The sequence below is a fragment of the Myotis daubentonii genome, chromosome 11 (genome assembly GCF_963259705.1).
Source record: "Myotis daubentonii chromosome 11, mMyoDau2.1, whole genome shotgun sequence".
NCBI classification, from domain to species: domain Eukaryota; kingdom Metazoa; phylum Chordata; class Mammalia; order Chiroptera; family Vespertilionidae; genus Myotis; species Myotis daubentonii.
The window spans coordinates 1312345-1335750 of NC_081850.1; the positions used below are offsets into that span (position 1 = coordinate 1312345).

At 48.1% G+C, this 23406-nt stretch overlaps 1 protein-coding gene across 5 annotated transcripts in view; it reads left to right on the forward strand.

The window, feature by feature from the left end:
- TUBGCP5 (tubulin gamma complex component 5) overlaps window positions 1-22365 on the forward strand; it is a 117261-nt gene extending 94896 nt beyond the window's left edge. For all 5 annotated transcript variants that reach the window (XM_059656261.1, XM_059656262.1, XM_059656260.1 and 2 more), the window contains 7 exons: window positions 2963-3047; window positions 3151-3271; window positions 3708-3877; window positions 10651-10776; window positions 11367-11455; window positions 19782-19882; window positions 21967-22365. In XM_059656261.1, coding sequence (XP_059512244.1) covers window positions 2963-3047; window positions 3151-3271; window positions 3708-3877; window positions 10651-10776; window positions 11367-11455; window positions 19782-19882; window positions 21967-22013 — 739 coding nt within the window. In that variant the 3' untranslated portion in view covers window positions 22014-22365. The remainder of the gene's footprint in view (window positions 1-2962; window positions 3048-3150; window positions 3272-3707; window positions 3878-10650; window positions 10777-11366; window positions 11456-19781; window positions 19883-21966) is intronic.
- The last annotated feature ends 1041 nt before the right edge of the window (window positions 22366-23406 follow it).

Here is a 23406-nt window from a genome sequence, read left to right on the forward strand (position 1 = left end):
TGGGATTGCAGCGAAGAGTAAATGTGTGTGTGATTCTGCTGGATCCCACCAGATCCCTCCTCTCAAAGGCTGTATCTCTGGTTCCCAGCAGTGTGCAGAGTGACTTTCTCCAGAGCTTCACCCCCTCAATGTGTTGTCAAACTGTTGGATTTTTGCCATCTGCTGGTGAGAAATGGTATCTCAGTGTAGTTTTAATTCACATTTTTTAAATATGAGTGAGCTTTTTCATCTTTCCAAATGTGTATTTTTGCATTTCTCTGAAGAACAGCTATTGATATCTTTTGACACTATTTCTGTCAGTATCAGGTTGTTGGTCTTTATCATCTTTTTCCATTTTTAGGAGCTCTTTAGTTTGGTTTCCCTCTTTGACATTGGTCTTTTTATTCTGCTTACCATAGAATCATTTTTGTTGCTGTTTAGTCATGCAGATTTTTTTAGTTTTATAACATAATAGTCTTTTTCTTATTACTCCTGGATTTTGATTCATAGTTCTTGGTTTTACTCCCTTCCAGTTATATTTAAATTCACCGTCTTCTAATGTTTGAATTGATTTTTTACATTTATATATTAATTCATTTGGAATTTATCCAGCTAAATAGGAGAAATAGATCCAGCTTAATCTTTTTCCAAATGACTGGTTGGTTCTCATCACTTATTTCTTTAAAAAACAAACCAAAAATGAAATGTTTCTTTTCCTCATTAATTTGAGGTATCCCTTTATCTTTAAATTTTCATATGTATTTGGACCTCTTTCATTCTATTGAATAGATTTTTCATTCTATTTCATTGTTCTTTTTATTTCTGTGCCCGTAGCATTTTGGTGTAATAGGGTTTTCCTGGCTATTCTTGCTTATTTATTTTTCTAAATGCACTTTATCTTCAAGTGTCTGGCTCTACAAAAACATAGATGCCATTTTTTTTATTGATTTCAGAGAAGAAGGGTAAGGGAGAGAGAGAAACATCAATGATAAGAGAGAATCATTGATTGGCTGCCTCCTGCACGTCACGTACTGGGGAGCCTGCAACCTGGGCATGTGCCCTTGACCGGAATCGAACCTGTGACCCTTCAGTCCACAGGCTGCCGCTTTTATCCACTGAGCCGAACAGGTTAGGCCTAGGACAGTGGTCGCAAACTGCTGCTCGCGAGCCACATGTGGCTCTTTGGCCCCTTGAGTGTGGCTCTTCCACAAAATACTGACTTCTGCACATGGGCCACGAAGTTTCAATCACACTGTACATGCGCGCCCGCACGTGGTATTTTGTGAAAGAGCCACACTCAAGGGGCCAAAGAGCCGCATGTGGCTCGTGAACCGCAGTTTGCCGACCACTGGCCTAGCGCAAGGCATTTTTTTTTTTTTTGAGATTGCATTCATTCATAGGTTAACTCGGGGCAAGGAGCCACCCACCCTTCCTCCTATGGCTTCCATGTGCTCTACATGTCTGTCTGCGCCCTCGGGCTTCCTGAGTCCCAGGGAGAATCTCCTGGGTTCAGCATCAAGGCCAAGGCTGTTCCCCACCTCGCACTCCTCCCTCAGCACTCGTTCCTGGGCAAGTCCCTTCCCTATTGAAGGCTTCATCGACCCCTAATGGCCTGGAAATCAGTAGTTTAGCCCAAGTGCTTGCACAGCCAACACCTTTGACTGCTCGGATGTCACATATTCCTGTGTCTTCAGTGCTGCTCATCTGGAAGCTCCTCTCTGATGCCTCCTGACAGCTCTCAGCTTCTCCCCTTCCACTTGACCCCAAAGGCCACCAGAGTTGGTGGGCAAGCCAGCAACACCTGCACCCTCACACGCAGGCCCCTCACTGTGGCCTCGGGACAGATGTGTGGGGCTTCTCTGGGGAAGGAGTGGTTCTTGCTGCAACTCAGGTTCTCTGTGCACATCAACATGTGGGCACATCACGTTCTCCTCCCACAGGTTCCATCTTATGGTATGCAGTACTTCGGGTTTCCCAGAGCTGTATCTCCCACTCCAGGAGCAGTCCATGCCCACTGCCTGCAGGGACAAGCTCTCCCATTTGCAGGGCCTGGCATGGTTTACTCTCCTACAAAGCTCTGACTAGCCTGGCTCAGGCAGCATCCTGTGACTCCTCAGTGACAGGAGGGTGACTTGCATGGTTGCTCTGGGGGTGAGCCCCTGGGGGCAAACAAGAGGTCTATCATCTGCTTAGCTTGGCACCTGATGAGGTATTCAGTAGGTGCCTACTTAGTACTTGGTAGATGCTTGTATAACAAACTTGAGCTAAAAAATTCTGACTAGTGCCTAAGACATGGAATGAATGGGCTAATTCATAAATGGCAGCCCACCCGCCCTGCCTTCCGTGGCCTGCTCCTGGGCTCATTACTCGGGGCCCCGCCACCCCCGAGCGCTGCGTGGTTTCTCAGTCACTGCAAGACGCAGGGGAGTGATGGCAGGGCACTCTGTGCCCACACGGTGCCTGGTACAGGGACATTCCCGTAGCTGTGGTAGCTGCTTTCTATCGAGAGTCACATTCAAACCAGTGTTAGGGATGAGTGGATAAAATGAGCATGACACCGTGCTTTCGGAGCAGACCTCACTTCACACACACACACACACACACACACACACACACACGCACTCAGGGAGAGCAGAGGTCTGCTTCTAAGCCCGTTGCCTGCATTTTTTCAGAGTTAAGCACCCTGCCTTCGTCTCTCCCTAATTAACCTACGACCATTGTGAAGTGTCTCTTCTCTTTTATAGGTGAATTCAGTATTTGAAAACTTGTCCCTCTTATTTCCAAAGCCAAATTCCTATTCTGGAATATATGTCAGAAAATATGCCTTTCTTGGAATATTTGCACACCTTTTATGAAATACTGTGTCTTTTTCTGGAATACAATGTAAATAAAATAAATGTTAAAGTGATGTGTGTTTTTTTAAAAGAGCATTTTTATATGAGCATAATATTTTCACAAACTAAAACTAAATTTCTTTATCTAGCCTATCTATATCTTTTGAAAATGTGGACACAGCTAAGAAGAAACTCCCCGTTCACATTTTAGATGGCCTGACTCTGAGCTATAAGGTAAGTGCTGGTCCTCTTCGTAAGAACATTGCTTTCTGTTAAAATGAGAATGTGCCTGTGATGGGTTACTTTCTATTCTAATTTTCTGTTCTTGTTTTCGTAGGTCCCATGGCCTGTGGACATTGTTATAAGTTCAGAATGTCAAAAAATTTATAATCAGGTGTTCCTTCTCCTACTGCAAATAAAATGGGCAAAATACAGTCTGGATGTTTTACTATTTGGTGGTAAGATTTGTTTTCCGCAGATAAATTATCATTTAATTTTAGCCCTGAAAAGAGGTTGGTACATACGAGTACCAAAATGACATGTATTTATAGCAGCATTTTTACAGATGTCAGAATTAATGTCCCTGAATGAAATACCAGATATATATACAGTTAACCTGAAATACAACAACTTGATTAGGAATTTAGCCAGAATAATGACTCATCTTAGGTAATGTGAGAATTCTAATGACAAGTCATGGGACTTTGCATATACATTTTTGATAACAGCAATCATCCAGGTGATACGGAAACTTCTCAGAGCTTAACTTCCAGAGACTCTGAAGGGGGTGTCCCTGCCATGCACATGGTGACCACGGGCTGAGGACCTCCCCTGAGCAGGAGGGTCAGCTTGGAGTGGAGCTCGTTCCCACACTGCTCTTTGAATCCTTTACAGAACTAGCTGGACAGCCACCACTGCAGGACGGGCTTTTGTGTGGACAGGAAATGGCTGCCCAGTTTGGACCACAGAAGAAACCAGTGAGGCAGCAGATTCATCGCATGTTCCTCTTGCGCGTGAAGCTCATGCACTTTGTGAACAGCTTGCACAACTACATCATGACCAGGGTTCGTATCTGTTTATAGAGAACTACAGGCCTGGTGCACGACATTTGTGCACTGGGGTAGGGAGGTCTCTCAGCCCGGTCTGCACTCTTTCATGGTCGGGGAGCCCCTAAGGGGATGTGCAACTGATGGCTTAGGCCCGCTCCCCATAGTCAGACACCCTCAGCACTACCGTGGAGGCGGGCTGCTGCGCTCTCCAGGCATCAGCCCGGCATGTGGCTGAGGAGCGCACTGACCACCAGAGGGCAGCTCCTGCATTGAGCATCTGCCCCCTGGTAGTCAGTGTGCGTCGTTCTGCTGTTCGGTCGATTTGCATATAACCCTTTTATTATATAGGACTAGAGGCCCGGTGCACAAAAATTTGTGCACTCGGGGGGGAGAGGGGGTCCCTCAGCCCAGCCTGTGCCCTCTTGCAGTCTGGGACCCCTCAGGAAATAATGACCTGCTGGCTTAGGCCTGATCCCGGTGGCAGAGGGCAGGCCCAATCCCTAGGTGCAGCCCCTGGTCGGGCTCAGAGCAGGGCTGATTGGGGAGTTGGGGCGCCGCCCCCTGTCATGCACAGAGCAGGGCGGATCGGGAGGTTGCGATGCCACCCCTAGTCATGCTCAGGGTAGGGCCGATTGGGGGGTTGGGGCACCGCCCCCTGTCACACTCAAGGCAGGGTCGATAGGGAGGTTGCGGCGCCACCCCGTCACGCACAGAGCAGGGCCGATCAGGGGGTTGCAGCGCTACCCCCTGTCACACACACAGCAGGGCTGATCAGGGGGTTGAGGAGCTCCCCCCTGTCACACACAGAGCAGGGCGGATCAGGGGGTTGGGTTGCCGCCACTGTCACACTCAGGGCAGGGCCGATGCGGGGGGTGGGTTGGGGCGCCGCACCCTGTCACACACAGAGCCGCAGGGCGATTGGGGGTTGGGAAGCTCCCCCCTATCACGCACAGAGCAGGGCCGAACAGGGGGTTGAGGAGCTCCCCCCTGTCACGAACAGAGCAGGGCGGATAGGGAGGTTGTGGCCTCGGCCCCTGTCACACATAGAGCCGCAGGGCGATCAGGGGGTTTGGTCACTGCCCCTGTCACGCTGATCCGGTGCTGGGAGGCCTCGCAGCTCTGCTGATCCCGGTGCTGAGAGGCATATTACCCTTTTACTATATAGGATAGAGGCCTGGTGCATGGGTGGGGGCCAGCTGGTTTGCCCTGAAGGGTGTCCTGGATCAGGGTGGGGGTCCCCACTGGGGTGCTTGGCTAGCCTGGGTGAGGGGATGATGGCTGTTTGCATCTGGTCACACCCCCTTGAGGGTGGGGGTCCCCACTGGGGTGCCTGGCCAGTCTGGGTGAGGGGATATTGGCTGTTTGCATCTGGTCACACCCCCTTGAGGGTGGGGGTCCCCACTGGGGTGCCTGGCCAGTCTGGGTGAGGGGATATTGGCTGTTTGCATCTGGTCACACACCCTTTAGGGTTGGGGTCCCCACTTGGTTGCCTGGCCAGCCTGGGTGAGGGGCTGAGGGCCCTTTTCAGGCCGGCGGGTGACTGAAGCTCCCAACCTGTCCTTTTTTCCTTTTTTTTAAATTCTTGGCCAGCTTTAGCTCTGAGGCTCGGCTCCAGCTATGAGACCTCCACTGCTGAAAGCAGGTTTCTGGCCTTTGTTTACCTTCTGTATTTGAAACAATGTTGCGGTCCTGCTGGCTGAAGCCTGGGGTTTTGTTTAGCTTCTATATTTGTTACAATGTTGCTTAGAGTGCAGCTGAGAGGCCGGCAAGGCAGGCGGGGAAGCTTGGCTTCCTCCGTCACTGAAGCAAGCAAGCCTCCCTGTTCACGTCAGCTGCCTGGCTGCCGACTGCCATCTTGGCTGGCAGTTAATTTGCATATTGTCCTGATTAGCCAATGGGAAGGGTAGCGGTCGTACACTAATTACCATGTTTCTCTTTTATTAGATAGGACTAGAGGCCCAGTGTACAAAAATTTGTGCACTCGGGGGAGGGGGTGGTCCCTCAGCCCGGCCTGTGCCCTCTTGCAGTCTGGGACCCCTCGGGAGATAACGACCTGCTGGCTTAGGCCTGCTCCCAGGTGGCAGAGTGCAGGCCCAATCCCTAGGTGCAGCCCCTGGTCGGGCTCAGAGCAGGGCTGATTGGGGAGTTGGGGCGCCACCCCCTGTCATGCACAGAGTAGGGCGGATCGGGAGGTTGCGATGCCACCCCTAGTCTCGCTCAGGGTAGGGCCGATTGGGGGGTTGGGGCACCACCCCCTGTCACACTCAAGGCAGGGTCAATGGGGAGGTTGCGGCACCATCCCCTGTCACGCACAGAGCAGGCCCATCAGGGGGGTTGGGGCTCCGTACCCTATCACGCACAGAGCAGGGTCAATTAGGGGATTGGGGAGCTCCCCCCTGTCATGCACAGAGCAGGGCAGATCAGGGGGTTGAAGAGCTTCCCCCATCACTCACAGAGTAGGGCCGATAGGGGAGTTGGGGCACCACCCCCTGTCACACTCAGGGCAGGGCGGATCAGGGGGTTGGGGAGCTCCCCCTTTTCAGGCACAGAGCAGGGCTGATCAGGGGGTTGTGGCCCCTTCCCCTGTCACGAACAGAGCAGGGCAGATAGGGAGGTTGTGGCCCCGCCCCCTGTCACACACAGAGCCGCAGGGCGATCAGGGGGTTTGGGCGCTGCCCCCTGTCACGCTGATCCCGGTGCCACGAGGCCTCTCGGCTCCACTGATCCCGGTGCTGGGAGGCCTCTCGGCTCCGCTGATCCCAGTGCTGGGAGGCATATTACCCTTTTACTATATAGGATAGAGGCCTGGTGCATGGGTGGGTCTGGGTGGTTTGCCCTGAAGGGTGTCCTGGATCAGGGTGGGGGTCCCCACTGGGGTGCCTGGCCAGCTTGGGTGAGTGGATGATGGCTGTTTGCAGCTGGTCACACACCCTTCAGGGTGAGGGTCCCCACTGGGGTGCCTGGCCAGTCTGGGTGAGGGGATGATGGCTGTTTGCAGCTGGTCACACACCCTTCAGGGTGGGGTCCCCACTGGGGTGCCTGGCCAGTCTGGGTGAGGGGCTGAGGGCTGTTTTCAGGCCGACTGAAGCTCCCAACTGCTCCTTTTTTCTTTCTTTTTTTTAATTCTGGGCCAGCTTTAGCTCTGAGGGTCCAGCTCTTAGGCCTCCGCTCCTGAAAGCAGGTATCTGGTTTGTTTCAGTTCTATAATCGAAACAATGTATAACTCCAGCTCTGAGATCCCGGGCTCTCTGAAAGCAGGTTTCTGGGGTTTTGTTTAGCTTCTATATTTGTTACAATGTTTCTTAAACTGCAGGCTCAGAGACCGGCAAGGCAGGTGGGGAACGTTGGAGTCCTCCCCCACTGAAGCAAGCAAGCCTCATGTTAGTTTCAAGCTGCCTGGCTGCTGGCCGCCATCTTGGATGGCAGCTAATTTGCATATCTCGCTGATTAGCCAATGGGAAGGGTAGCGGTCGTACTCCAATTACCATGTTTCTCTTTTATTAGATAGGACTAGAGGCCCGGTGCCCAAAAATTTGTGCACTCGGGGGTGAGGAGGGGTCCCTCAGCCCAGCCTGTGCCCTCTCGCAGTCTGGGACCCCTCGGGGGATAACCACCTGCTGGCTTAGGCCTGATCCCGGGTGGCAGAGGGCAGGCCCAATCCCTAGGTGCAGCCCCTGGTCGGGCTCAGAGCAGGGCCAATTGGGGAGTTGGGGTGCCGCCCCCTGTCATGCACAGAGCAGGGCCAATCAGGGGGTTGGGGTGCTGCCCCCTGTCACGCACACAGCAGGGCCCATCAGGGGATTTGGGGCGCTGCCCCCTGTCACGCACACAGCAGGGCCCATCAGGGGGGTTGGCTCGCTGCCCCCTGTCACGCACACAGCAGGGCCCATCAGGGGGGTTGGGGCTCCGTACCCTGTCATGCACAGAGCAGGGCCCATCAGGGGGTTGGGGAGCTCCCCCCTGTCACACACAGAGCAGGGTGGATCAGCGGGTTGGGGTGCCGCCCTCTATCCCCCACAGAGCATGGCCAATCAGGGGGTTGTGGCGCCGCCACTCTCACACTCAGGGCAGGGCCGATGGGGAGGTTATGGCTCTACCCCGTCACACACAGAGCAGGGCCCGTGGGGGGTAGGGGTGGGGTGGGGTGCCGCACCCTGTTACACACAGAGCCACAGGGTGATCAGGGGGTTTGGGCGCTGCCCCCTGTCACGCTGATCCCAGTGCCGGGAGGCCTCACGGCTCCGCTGATCCCGGTGCTGGGAGCATATTACCCTTTTATTATATAGAATAGAGGCTTGGTGCATGGGTGGGGGCCGGCTGCTTTGCCCTGAAGGGTGTCCTGGATCAGGGTGGGGGGTCCCCACTGGGGTGCCTGGCCAGCTTGGGTGAGTAGATGATGGCTGTTTGCAGCTGGTCACACACCCTTCAGGGTCGGGGTCCCCACTGGGGTGCCCGGCCCGTCTGGGTGAGGGGATGATGGCTGTTTGCAGCTGGTCACACACCCTTCAGGGTGGGGGTCCCCACTGGGGTGCCTGGCCAGCCTGGGTGAGGGGATGATGGCTGTTTGCAGCTGGTCACACACCCTTCAGGGTGGGGGTCCCCACTGGGGTGCCTGGCCAGCCTGGGTGAGGGAATGATGGCTGTTTGCAGCTGGTCACACACCCTTCAGGGTGGGGGTCCCCACTGGGGTGCCTGGCCAGCCTGGGTGAGGGGATGATGGCTGTTTGCAGCTGGTCACACACCCTTCAGGGTGGGGGTCCCCACTGGGGTGCCTGGCCAGCCTGGGTGAGGGGATGATGGCTGTTTGCAGCTGGTCACACACCCTTCAGTGTGGGGTCCCCACTGGGGTGCCTGGCCAGTCTGGGTGAGGGGCTGAGGGCTGTTTTCAGGCTGGGGGTGACTGAAGTTCCCAACTGCTCCTTTTTTTCTTTTCTTTTTTTTATTCTGGGCCAGCTTTAGCTTTGAGGCTTGGCTCCAGCTCTTAGGCCTCCGCGCTGAAAGTAGGTTTCTGGCCTTTGCTTACAATGTTGAGAATCTGCTGGCTGAAGTCCGGCGGTATTTGTTACAATGTTTCTTAAACTGCCCACTCAGAGGCCTGCAGCCGCAGGCGGGGAACGTTGGTTTCCTCCGTCACTGAGGCAAGCAAGTCTCATGTTAGTTTCAAGCTGCCTGGCTGCCGGCCGCCATCTTGGCTGACAGTTAATTTGCATATCTCGCTGATTAGCCAATGAAAAGGGTAGCGGTCGTATGCCAATTACCATGTTTCTCTTTTATTAGTGTAGATTCCTTCCAACAGTCATACACCCAGAGGAGCCTACCACATACTCATAGACTGTAAATGTGAAAATAGCCCCTATGACAGTTGTTCTCAACCTTCCTAATGCCGCGACCCTTTAATACAGTTCCTCATGTTGTGACCCAACCATAAAATTAGTTTCGTTGCTACTTCATAACTGTAATGTTGCTACTGTTATGAATCGTAATGTAAATATCTGATATGCAGGATGTATTTTCATTATGTTCAATTTCATTGTTACAAATTGAACATAATTAAAGCATAGTGATTAACCACAAAAACAGTATGTAATTATATATGTGTTTACGATGGTCTTAGGCGACCCCTGTGAAAGGGTCGTTCGACCCCCAAAGGGGCGCGACCCATAGGTTTCGAACTGCTGCCCTAACAGTGGCAGTGGGTCAGGGAGAGGGTGTTTTTGAGACCTGTGTCCCATCGGCCCTCCTGTCCCCCGGGACGGGCACAGCCAGCGCCCTCTTTTGGAGTTGCCTTCCTACCTGCTGCAGGAGCCTCTGAACTTGATCAGTGTCGACAGCTGCCCCTGGAAATCACTTTAGTTTTGAGTAGCAGCCAGAATCTGTCAGGCTAGTGTGGAGTGTCAGGAGGAAAAAACCTCCAGATCATATCCTCTTTTCTTTTCTTTTCTTTTTTCTTTTCTTTTCTTTTCTTTTCTTTTCTTTTCTTTTCTTTTCTTTTCTTCAAAACAAGAAACTTCATTACAGTGTAAATATTTCTTACACATCTTAGAACTAGCTCAAGAGGAAGTTCTGAGTGTGGTACTCGGCTATTTGAATGATGGCTGCATTACTGGAGGGCAGGACTCATTTGGGGTTTCAGATGGTTGCCAAAAACACTTCTAGTCATACTATCCCTAGGTCCTAAAATCCACTCTGGGGTGAAGTGAGTCCTCCCAAGCCTCCATGTCAAGACTGCTGCGCTCTGCCTCCCGGGCCTGCAGCATGGCCTGCTAACGCCGGCCTCGGCCCCAGTGCTGAGCAAGTGGCAGGAGGATCAGGTGTGCAGTTGTGAGTACAGGAAGCAGTTTATTCCTGTATCATTATTTATTAGTTATTGTAGCATTTGTTTGTATTACAACTGTAAACTTACTTTGCCCACCTCTGTATAGACAATGGAACTTAGAAAAACTTGTTCAATTTACCTGATCATTTTTTTCTTTTTCTTTTTCAAAAAAATTAGTGTATTCCTAGCCACTTTGGCTCGGTGGATAGAGTATCTGCCTGTGGACTGAAGGGTCCCAGGTTCAATTTCAGTTAAGGGCATGTGTGCAGGTTGCAGGCTTGATCCCCAGGAGGGGGTGTGTAGGAGGCAGCCGATCAAGGATTCTCATCACTGATGGTTCTATCTCTCCTTTTCTCTTCTTCTCTGAAATCAATAAAAATATTTTTTAAATAAAATAAAAGAAAGTTTTGTGTGGGGTTACACATGTTCTCCAAGAAGAAATCTGATTATACTTTGATCTTTCTCTTCCAAGATTCTTCACAGTACAGGGTTGGAATTTCAACATCAAATCGAGGAAGCCAAGGATTTAGATCAATTGATTAAAATTCACTATAGATATTTGTCAACCATCCATGATCGATGTCTGCTAAGAGAAAAGGTACGTGAGACGGGACGTCACCTGTAATATTGTCCACTGAGGTGGGAATGAAGCTGGGCAAGGGACGTTGCTTCTTGGCTTTGGAATTTTATAGTTATTAGGTTTCTGTTCTGTAGAATATTCTTTAAGGAAAGACCAGACCACATGAAGTTACAAATTTAGAGAAACTGTGAGAATTCTGTTGCCAGCCTGGCCTCACCCTGCTCTGCGTGTAGAGTCAGTTGGAAATTTTTATCTGCACGTGTGGCATAAGAGTGCTTTATTCAGGAAGTGCACCCACCTTAGTGTGAATATTGGGATGAAGTCCTCTTACAGCCATTGGGAATGCTTGCCTCGTTTCACTGGTGAATTTCAGTGACTGTCCCGGGAAACGGTTCGGATTGTGCTGGCACCACCTGTGCTGCGGGTGCTGTGTGTGTAGCCAGGCCCAGTGTGCTTTTTTCCAAGCCAGGCACCCTTTCTCCTGCGCAGCACGCGGTCGTTGTGCTAAGGGACTTCCTTGGTGACTGAGTGAGGTAAAAGTTTTGGTGTCAGGGTCCAAACACAGTTACCGAGACGGTGATCTATCTGTCCGTGGCTTTGATCTGCAGGTCAGCTTTGTGAAGGAAGCCATCATGAAGGTGTTGAACTTGGCTCTCATGTTTGCAGATGGCTGGCAGGCAGGCCTTGGGGCTTGGCAGTAAGTATGTGGCTTATGGAATCTCTGTGCTGTAAGTGTTTTCATTGGCTCCATCCTGAGAGTTCTTTTTCATCTTGGCAACACATCGCATACCACATAGTTAGGGGAAAAATTGAAGAATCTGCTCACCTAAACTAGGCAACATCAGGATTGTGCGATTCTTTTGTGAGCAGTAAAATAGTAAGAAAAACTTAAAGTCTTTTAATGAGGACAGATATCCTTAGATTACATTCATGTTTTGTTGTGTAGGTTTTGTTACATTTTTATTGTCGATGCTTAAGACATACATAGAAGTAGAGAGAAAAGGACAGCCCGGACCCGAGGCGCCCTCACTCCGCCTCAGCAGTCGCCAGCTGTAACTGGTCCTGCTCACTGCTCACCCACTCACACTTAATGGATTTTAAAGCAAATTCTAGGGGCCATGCTACACTAGTCCCAATTATATTTCAGATGAGCCCTAGAAGAATGATTCTGTATTTGATGTGTGGGGTGTTGATGACTCCCGGCAGCACATGGAGGGCAAGCGCCCTGTGAGCAAAGGGTGCGAGGACCGGGAGTTCGCCTGCCTGAGCACCCTGCCGTGTCCTCACTGTGAGCTCAGATGTACAGCTGAGCAGTTGGTTTTCTCTGCCTGGTTCATAAAATTAATGTAATGCTGCCATTAATTGCTTATTTTTATTTTTCAATTACAGTTGACCTTCAACATTATATTAGTTTCAGGCGCGCAGCATAATGGTTAGACATTTGCATGCCTTATAAACGGATCCCCACACGTGACGCTGCCGTCACTTCCCTAGATGAAGAGGGCGAGTCCCACTGACTGGTTGCTGTGACAACAGCTTGTCCTTAACCTGTGAGATGAGAGGACGTTGTGCTGATCTATTTTAAATCTTGGCCTGTGACTATTTCAGAATACTCTGGCTCTATAAACTAAGATAGCAGGTAAAATTCATGATTGCAGGCATGGAAATGGAAGTCTTACTGGCTTCATTATTGCCATCTCAGAGTATATAAAGTATATTTCTCTTCCTGTGTAACGGGTGGAGAAAAAATAACACTGCTGCATATGCTTTGCTTAAAATTGAACAGTTTCCATTTCTTCAGCGAGCCGATTGCAAGAAAAAAACAGGTGCCTGGCCGGGTGGCTCAGTTGGGGCACCATACCGTGCACCGAAAGATTTCGAGTTTGATCCCCAGTTGGGACGCATACAAAAGGAACCTTATCAACGTTCTTCTCTCTCTCTCTCTCTCCTCTCCCTCTCTCTCTCTCTCTCTCTCTCTCTCTCTCTCTCTCTCTCTCCCCCACCCTCCCTGCTTCCCTCCCTCCCTCCCCCTTCCTCTCTTTCTCTTGAGCCTGGCTGGTATGGCTCAGTGGTTGAGCATCAACCTATGAACCACAAGGTCACAGGGTCACAGGTCAATCCCTGGTCAGGGCACATGTCCTGGTTGTGGGCTCAATCCCCAGTAGGGGACATCAGGAGGCAGCCAAACAATGATTCTCTCTCATTGTTTATGTTTCTATCTCTTTCTCCCTCTCCCTTTCTGAAATGAATTAAAAAAAAAAAGTCGTATTAGTTTCAGATCCTTGCTTTTCATTACTTTGCATACTTCATGTTGTTCCCTTCTTGCCTGTAGTGTTTCTGTTGAGAAATCAGCTGACAACCTTATGGGATCCCCCTTGTAAGTAACTGTCTCTCTCTTCCTGCCCTTAAGATTCTCTCTTTTTTTCTTTAATATATTTTTATTGATTCAGAGACAGGAAAGGAGAGGGAGAAAGAGATAGAAACAACAATGATGAGAGAGAATCATGATTAGCCTCCCCCTGCATACCCCACACTGGGGATTGAGCCCACAACCCAGACATATGCCCTGACAGGGAATCGAACTATGACCTCCTGGTTCATGGGTCCACCTACAACCACTGAGCCACATCGGCCAGGCTGGGCATTGTTTCTTTGTCTCACCATTTTAGTTATCCCTTTGTGTGTATGTCTGTGCATTAAATAGAATTCCTGTGACTCCCTGTCTTTATGATGTGGCCTTTGTTAGTAAATGTCCTGTGGGGCCCGGTGTGTGGGTTCCTTGAACTCCTGAGCTGGATGCTAGGGGTGTCCCTTTTGTGTGTTATTTGGGCTCTGGTATTGTAATTGGGTCGGATCTCCTTTCAGGCTGGCTGACTCCGAGGCTCACCTCTGACCATGTTGTGTGAGCTGTTGCACAGTGCTCTCAACTCAAAAGAAAACATAAGCTTGCTCTAGCTGGTTTGGCTCAGTGGATAGAGCATCAGATTGCGGACTGAAGGGTCCCAGGTTCGATTCCGGTCAAGGGCAAATGCCTGTGTTCTGGGCTCGATTCCCAATAGGAGGCATGTAGGAGGCAGCCGATCAATGATTCTCTCTCATCATTGATGTTTCCATCTCCCTCTTTCTCCCTTCCTCTCTGAAATCAATAAAAATGTTTTTATAAAATTAAAATTAAATCAATAAAAACGTTTTTTTAAAAAAAGCCCTCGCTGGTTTGGCTCAGAGGATAGAGTGTCGACCAGTGGACTGAAAGGTATCAGGTTTGATTCTGGTCAAGGGCACATGCCCAGGTTGCAGACTCGAACCCCAGGAGGGGATGTGCAGGAGGCAGTCGATCAATGATTCTCTCATCATTGATGTTTCTATTTCTCTCTCTTCTTTCTGAAATCAATAAAATATACTTTAAAAAAAAAGAAAATATAAGCAAAACAAAAACACAAAAGAACCCAACAATAACAGCAAAATTAACCACAAAAGAAGAGAGAATTAGGAGAGAGAAGAGAACAAGAATAATAATAAAAGAAAAATATATATAATAATAAAATAAAAAGAATACTAGAAGAGAATAGGGGAAAAGAAAAATTATGAAAGTAAAAAAGGAATCTGGCTGGTGTGGCTCAGTGGGTGAGCATCAACCTATGAACCAGTAGGTCACAGTTCAATTCTCAGTCAAGGGGCATGTCCAGAGTGCAGGCTCGCCCCTCAGTAGGGGGCATGCAGGAGATAACCTGCCAATGATTCTCTCTAATCATTGATAGAGTTAGGAAAGGAAAGAAAAAAATAAGAAATGTGAAAGAAACAAAAGAGAAAATCCTATATAACAAAACCCTAATATACAAATTAACCAAACGGTGAATGACCGGTCGCTATGACACACACTAACCACCAGGGGGAAGACGCTCAACGCAGGAGCTGCCCTCTGGTGGTCAGTGCACTCCCACAGGGGGAGCACCGCTCGGGGCTCATGGCTGGCGAGCACAGTGGCAGTGGCAGGAGCCTCTCCTGCCTCCGCGGAAGCGCTAAGGATGTCTGACTCACAGCTTAGGCAGGGAGCAGGCCTAAGCCATCAGTTGGACATCCCAGGAGGGCTCCTGGACTGCGAGAGGACGCAGACCTGGCTGAGGCCACCCCCCCCCCCCCCCAGTGCATGAATTTTGTGCACTGGGCCTCTAGTAGAATAATAACACCAAAGCATTAAAAATGAGAAAATAATGAAAAATAAAAAAAATAATAATTGGAGTTCATCCCAGTAGACTTTAGTGCCTGCTAGGATTTCCCTTTAGATCCTGCCCTAATGTTGTGTAAGGCTGTTTTGTATGCCAATTTCAGGCCTCCTGGGAGGTACTTTTGTGCTAGCCAATGTCAGAAGCTGTCAACATTTGGGTCTCAGCATCCTGTTCAAAGTGTGATGCAATCCATAGCATGTTGCTGCCTCCACTGGGCTTGTCTGCCCTCAGGAAGGGCCAAGCTGAGCTCCTATTTTAGCACCACGAAGTCAGTGGTGGGTCAGCACATGTTCAGACTTCAGAGAAGATGGTGGGTGTGCTCCCACCATCTGAGTCTGTCCTGGAATATTTCCCTACTGCAGCAGGGTGGAGCCTCTTAGCCAGGCCTGGGAGATCTTCCAGAAGCCAGGAGTTTCTCTCAGCTCTCCTGTGAGAGGGAAGCATCAGCCAGGTTCCAGGAGTGTGGGGGCAATGGCCCCACCCCAAAGCCAGTCACTGTTGCTCCCTGAGCCTGGTGCCTCCTCAGCAGGGGTTGAGATGCAGGATGGGACAAGCTGGACTTGAGAAAGTGGGATGAGCTGGATTTCTTAGGGTGGGACATTTGCCTTTCCCCAGACTTCTGCTGTTGGGAGGGGATGGAGGGGGGGGGGGTGCATCTCTCAGGAAAAATGTTTGCTGTGACCCAGCACAGGTATCCCAATCCCCCATGACTCTCCCCAATTCCTTCCACCCCAGTCTCTCCTCAGGCAATTCCAGTCCACATTGCCCTCGCTCCACCAAAACCTAGGGCGAGTGTCTGGGAACGAAAAATCCTGTGTGCCAGCCCTTGCAAGAAGTTGCATTGTCTCCAGGAGACTCAGCTCTCCTGAGCAGATAGGAGCCCTGCTGCGGGATGCAGCATGGATGGCTGTTCCCAGCTTTGGCTGTCCCTGCTGGGGAGCCCAGCCTGGAGTCCAGGCCTTTCTCCTCTCAGGGGGAGCCCCTGGCAGCCAAGATAACCCTCCTCACCTTTGGCCTACCTCTCCTGGGCGCTGGGCCAGCCCCTCTCTTGACCCCACCCTTCCAGTCTCTAGGTGGTTTCTGCTCTGAAGTTGTTAAATCATTTTTAAATTTAGGGTTTTATATCTTTAATGTGTTATTTCAAAAGGAAGATATGCTTGTGAAAAGTAAAAATACAAAAGTGAATAATAGGGAAAGGAATTTCCTGTGACCCCAGATCTAGAACTCGGTAGTACTATCCTGAAACATGATTTATGTCGAGCCCGGCAGGAGTGGCTCAGTGCTTGAGCATCAACCCATGAACCTGGAGGTCACAAGTTCAGTTCCTGGTCAGAGTACATGCCTGGATTGCAGGCTCCATCCCTAGTTGGGGGCGTGCAGGAGGCAGCTGATCAATGATTCTCTCTCACCATTGAGTCTTTTTCCCTCTCCCTTCCTCTCTGAAGTCAATAAAAACATATTTAAAAAACAACAATGTGCCCTAACTGGTTTGGCTCAGTGGATGAGCATCAGTCCAGGGACTGAAGGGCCCCAGGTTCAGTTCTGATCAAAGGCATGTACCTTGGTTGCAGGCTCGATCCCCAGTAGGGACCATGCAGGAGGCAGCTGATTGATGTTTCTCTCATCAGTGTTTCTAACTCTCTATCCCTCTCCCTTCCACTCTGTAAAATCAATAAAATATATTTTTTAAAAACAACAGCAACATGATTTATGTAGAAATGACACTCACCTTCAACTATTTGGGAGTTTTATTTTAAAGACGGTCAGGAAGACTTCCTCTCAAGATGGCAGCATAGGTGAATGCGCTATTCGAACCCTCCCACAACCACATCAAAATTACACCTAAACTGCAGAAGAGCCATCAATCAGAACTGCTTAAAATATAGCTGAATGGAAGCCCTACAACTCAGGGTTTAAAGAAGAAGCCACATTGAGGCTGGTAGGAGGGGCAGAGACCCCGAACAGGCTGGCCCCGCACACATGGTGGCAGATATATCAGGAGGCATTCTTCGGCTGCTGAGGCCCCCGCCCCCACCCTCCCCTGCGGACCCAGGATTCCCAGCCCCACACCAGGCTCCACAGCCCAGGGAAGAAGAATCCGCACACCTCCAGCTGTAGAGACCAGGGAGTGTGGCTGTGAGACAGGCTGCTGGCTTCCCAGGAAGTTCCTCTTAAGGAGCCCCCGCATGGACTTAGACTCGCTGCCGGACACCATAGCTTGAAAAGCACCAGTGAGGAACGAAATGGTCTGGCAGCAGGGCAAGAGCTAGAGGGGCAGCTCTCTGCCAGACAGAAGTTCTGGTAGAAGCCACTGTTCCTTTTCTGATACCCCCCTCCCAACGCGCCCCCCCCCAACAGAGCCCACAGAGGGGCACCATGTCTGACTCTCCATCAACCTGGCTCACGTTTTCCCCACCCTGGTGATTCCCTGAGACCCCACCCAATTTCTGGGCCCATCTAAGCTGTTTCCAGTGGCTTTTCTTTTTTGTTAATCCTCACCCAAAGATATTTTTCCATTGGTTTTTAGAGATCGTAGAAGGAAGGGGGAGAGACAGAGAGAGAGAAACATTGATGTGAAAGACACATCGATTGGTTGCCTCCTGCATGTGCCCCGACCAGGGCCAGGGATTGAGACTGCAAATGAGGTATTTGCCCTTAACCTAAATTGAACTTGGGGCCCTTCAGTCCAAAGGCCGACACTCTATTCATTGAGCCAAACAGGCAAGGGCTCCAGTGGCTTTTTCATACTACCTATCAGTCTTGGCTCCTGCTGCAGACTTTATTGAAATTTCTCAAAGGTTCACAAATTGCAAACAAGCAGCATTTGGGCTCAGCATGCCCCGTACCTCTCGTTCAGTGGCCCCAGGCCCAGCACTTGTGGCAGCCGGCCTTGGTTTGCACCTTGGCCTCTCCTGGGCACCTTGAAACTCAACACAAATGGCAGCCATCTGCAGATTGCTCTGTCGCTCCTGCCAGGTGAGCCCAGGTAGGGCATAGGTGGTGACTGACCTTGCAATTCCTGGGAGGTCCCAGAGCCAGTGCACCTAGTCAACAGCTTCAGACCACGCCAGATTACAACACTACCATCTCCATGAGCGACATTCAAGGTGTAGATTCAGTACGCACCAAAGCCCCACTGAAGCAAGTCATGCTCTATAAGGGTGTCTCCTACACAGCAACTGCTCCACTGTAGTCACAGCTGGTTCTCACAGCCAATTGGGCCTGGGTGTCAGTCTACTCCAGTGACACCAACAGCAATTAAAGCTCAACTACAACAAGGCAGTGCATACAGGTGCGCACCTGGAGTGCCCAGCTCAGGTGACGGGGGAGGCTGAGCCACTGTGTCCTACAGGACACCTACTACACAAGGCCACTCTACCAATTTCAGGAGACATAGCAACTCTACCCAATATATAGAAACAAACACAGGGAAGCAGCCAAAATGCAGAGACAAAGAAACATGTCCCAAATGAAAAAACAGGAGAAAGCTCCTGAAAAAAAACTAAATGAAATGCAGGCAAGCAAACTATGGTTATAAGAATGCTCAAGGAACTCAGTGAGGACTTCAACAGCATGAAAAAAGGTCATAGAAACCATAAAAGGAACCAATCAGAGATGAAGCACACACTCATGGAAATGAATAATTTAGAGGAGTCAGCAGAGTAGATGAAGCTGAGAATCAAATCAGTGAATTGGAATTAAGGAAGCAAAACAAACACCCAATCAGAAAAGCAGAAAGAAAACGGAGTTAAAAAAAAATGAAGGTAGTATAAGGAGCCTTTGGGACAACTTCAAGCATACCAACATTTGCATCATGTGGATGCCATATGGAGAAGAGAGAGCAAGAAATTGAAAACCTATTTAAAAATATAGGAAACTTCCCTAACCTGGTAAAGGAAATAGACACACAAGCCCAGAAAGCACAGAGAGTCCCAAACAAGACAAACCCAAAGAAGCCCACACCAAGACACATCATAATTAAAATGCCAAAGACATTTAATTAAAGACAATCTTAAAAGCAAAGAAAAGCAATTAGTTACCTACAAGGGAGCACCCATACAATTGTTGATTAATTTCTCAACAGAAACTTTTCAGGCCAAAGGGAGTGGCAGAAAATATGCAAGGTGATGAAAAGCAGGACCTACAACCAAGATTATTCAGCAAGGCTATCTTTCAGAATTGAAGGACAGATAAAGAGCTTCCCAGACAAGAAAAAGCTAAAGGAGTTAATCACTATCAAACTAGTATTATATGAAATATGAAAGGGTCTTCTTTAAGGAGGATAAGAAAAAATAGGCTAAAAATGTGAACAATAAAATGACAATAAATACATATCAACAATTGAATCTAAAAATCAAACGAACAAGTGGAACAGAAACAGACTCATAGAAACAGAACATTTTGACAGTTGCTTGATGGGGTTGGGGGACTGGATGAAGAAGTACGAATGGGTTGAAGAATCGTGGGGAGTGATGGACCGCATAGGGAGTACAGTCAGTATTCCAGGTGTCATGTCAGATGGTACAAGACTTATTGGGATGGCCACTTAGTAAGTTCTGAAATGTCTAACCATTGGGTTGTACATCTGAAACGTACAGCATTGTATCTCAACTGTAATTGAAAAATAAAAAAGGATTAAATGGCCAAAAAAAGTAAAAATATTCTTTAAAAAGTGAGGCAAGGAATTTATATTTTATTTTATAGTCTTTATACTTAGGATTCTAAATAATTAAACTGAGGTACTTTTGAAATTATTCCAGATGCACTACTTAAGTTGAAATGTACTTTCTTTCCTAGGATGGAATCTATAGAGAAAATGGAGTCTGATTTTAAAAACTGCCATATGTTTCTTGTCACCATTTTAAACAAAGCCGTCTGTAGAGGGTCCTTTCCCCATCGTGAGTACACATGCTAAAATCTGACTGCTTTTCTGTTTCCTGTACAAAGGCTCCATGTTCCTATTGTGGTACTGATCTCGTGACGAATTTCAAACCTAGAAAGTCCAGCAGCAGCTGGGTCGTACTTTGAATTGTGTTGTGTGTGTGTGTGTGTGTGTTAGTTTTGTTTCATTTTCAGAATTACTGTGGGATGAATGAATATCAAAGATAAAACAAGGTTAGTAAAGTTTGCTTTCTAGTATGTCATTTGGTACACCAGTGGATTCTGAAACTATTGCTTAGAAAAGCAGAAGGCAAAATAGATTTCAGTCACACTTTCCTTTTTTAAATATATTTTTCTTGATTTCAGAGAGGAAGGGAGAAAGAGAGATAGAAACATCAATGATGAGAGAGAATCATTGATTGGCTGCTTCCTGCACACCCTTCACTGGGGATCAAGCTCGCAACCCAGGCATGTGCCCTGACCGGGAATCAAACCATGACCTCCTGGTTCATAAGTTGATGCTCAACCACTGAGCCACACCGGCTGGGCTCAGTAACTATCATGTGCAGCTTTTGTAACTATTCCTTTTCAAAAGATGGGGGAGGGTTTCTTTAACAATTTTAAAACTCCTGACAAACACTGAAGCAGGCAGAAGTCTGTAGGGTGAGTCAGGGAGGAGAGTGATGCTTAATTTGCAGAAACAAAGGACTGAGTCATATTTATTTGTGCAGCTTTTGGGGGAAAATATGCAGGGTTAATCTCTTCCCTGTGTCTGCACATTCAAATTGTGATCCAAAACTACAGCGGGAAGGCTGGGAGGGTTGGGGGGTGAAAAATCACCCGAAGGGCTTGTATGCATGCATACGAGCATAACTAATGGACATAAGACACTGGGGGGCATGGGAGGCCAGGGGAGGGTCAAGGGGAGAAAATAAAAGGAGACATATATAATACTCTTTGTAATACTTTAAGCAATAAAACAATTTTAAAAAAAATTGTGATCCATTCACTAAGAATAGCTGAATTGCCCGGCCCATGGGGCTCAGTGGTTGAGCGTCAACCTATGAACCAGGAGGTCACGGTTTGATTCCCGGTCAGGGCACAGGCCCGAGTTATGAGCTTGATCCCCAATAGGGGGCGTGCAAGAGGCAGCCGAGCAATGATTCTCTCTCATCATTGATATTTCTCTTCCTCCCTCTCTGAAATCAATAAGGATATTTTTTTTAAAAAAAGGAATGTCTTAATCTTTGAAATATCTGCACAAATTAGTATATTTTTTAAAAGAACAGCTGAATGTTCTGTAAAACACTGTGTGAGAAAGATTGATGCATTTGTCCATTTTCTTTAATATATTTTTATTTATCTCAAAGAGGAACTGAGGCAGAGACAGAAACGTCAGTGATGAGAATCACTGATCACTGCCTCCTGCACGCCCGCACTGGGGTCCAGCCCACAACCCTGGCCCGTGCCCTGACTGGGAATTGAACCGTGACCTCCCGGTTCACAGGTCAGTGCTCAGCCCCTGAGCCACGCCGGCCGGGCCATTTGCTCATTTTTTAATTGGGTGATTGTAGGTCAGAACTTGGCATTTTGTTATGACCGGACTCCAGAGTTTCTGACACGTTGAACAAATACGATTTATTTCGTGAAAGGTCAGATTTGTTTGTGTTCAAAATTCAAATGAAATGAATAGAAATAAATCATACTTTTTCAATTTGTATTTAATAAATGAAGAGTATCATCTTTATTATACATTACAAATCATCACCATTTTAGTTAAAAATGGAGAACGTGGCCCTAGCAGGTTTGGTTCAGTGGAGAGTGTCAGCCTGCGGCCTGACGGGGCCTGGGTTCTGTTCAGGTCTAGAGCAATGCCTGGATGGCAGACTCAATCCCCAGTCGGGGCTGTGCAGGAGGCAGCCAATAAATAATTCTCATTTTGATGTTTCTCTCTCTCTCCCTTTTCCTTCCTCTCTGAAATCAATAAAATTATAAAAATGGAAAATGTTTTTAAATACTTTTCAGTTTTGAATTGATTAAAGCCTTACTCATACATTTTCAAAAAATTAAACCGATTTTTTAAACTTTATTCTTCCCACAGTGGAGTCTCTAGCACTGTCCCTCATGGCTGGCATGGAGCAAAGTTAAATATCTTCATGTGATAAATACCTCGGACTTCATCTCCATCCATGTACAGCTCCATCACATGCAGCTGAGAAATAAGAATCATTTGTTTTTGTCTCTTTTTTAAAAACTGTTCTCTGCTGTCTAGACAAGTGGGTTTGTAGGTGTTTTCTCTGAAGCTTATTGGATATTGTATAGGGTTATGTATATAAAATTGTATCAATAAATAATGCCAAGTGTACATAGGCTATTTACACTTATATTTCCTACTGTCAGCTATAGATTTATGGCATTGTTACCTTTAGATGTGAATGACATTTTTGAAAATGTAATTGTTAATATTAAAAATACAGCACTTTACATTTTTTTATTCTTCTTTTGCTGTCACAGTTTTTTGTATAGTTTTACATGTTGTCTTCCCTGAAGCTTGTCTTAGATTCAGCTGTCTAAAAATGTATTCATATGTGCCTGAGAAGTTCCAAAATGGAAAACAGCTTCAACCAATATCAGTAATGTGAAGGCCAATGTCACGTAGGACCAGCTGTCATTTGGCCTTTCTGAGCCTTTTTTGTCAGCTAAAATCATGCTTACCATCCCATTTTCCCACGTTTCCTTCTTGTGCTCTCTGTACGTCTCTAGCATTTATGACTGAGCACTATATTTACTGCTTAGTTTTTTCAAACACCACTGACTCCAAACTGCCCCAGAGCTGAGTGCCAGGATGTCCTTGTCCTCAGACACTGTGACAGGCATCCTGTGGCAGACAGCAGTGTCTGCAAGCAGCTCTTCCTGGGAGCCAGCCTGGCTCCGAGGCTTTCCTCTGAAATTGGAAGAAATTCACTGAGGAGATCTTCAAATGCCAGGGGCTGCACAGCTACTTCCAGGTCTGAACCTCCCACTAAGAGACAGGCAGCCTCCGGGACCTGTCCTGCACATCAGTCCTGTGGCCGTTGATGGGAGCTCGAGCACCATACAGCCATCATAGAGGAGTCGGCGTAAAATTCTTTATATGTCACAAAACTCATCACATCCAACATACAAAGCATACCTCTTTCATAAACTGAATTAGCCTCTGACACCTACAGCTATCGCAAGTGGTAAAACAGTCTTAGCTCCTACCCAAAATGTCACACGAAGGCCTGTTGACCTCAGTTTCTTTTACCTGGTAAGTTCATCATGTCCACCTTTTAACAAAAAAATACACAGTGTACTAAAAGACAAAAACATCAGAGCAATCATCAGACGTAGACTGGGCAGCGATGTTGGAATTACCAGACTAGGAATTTAAACAACTAGGGTTAATCTACCAAGGTCTCTAATGTAGACAGTGGACACGTGAAAGAACGGCTGGACAATGTGAGCAGAGAGACGGGAGCTCAGCAAAGACATGGTTGAACCGAACATCAAATTGACATTC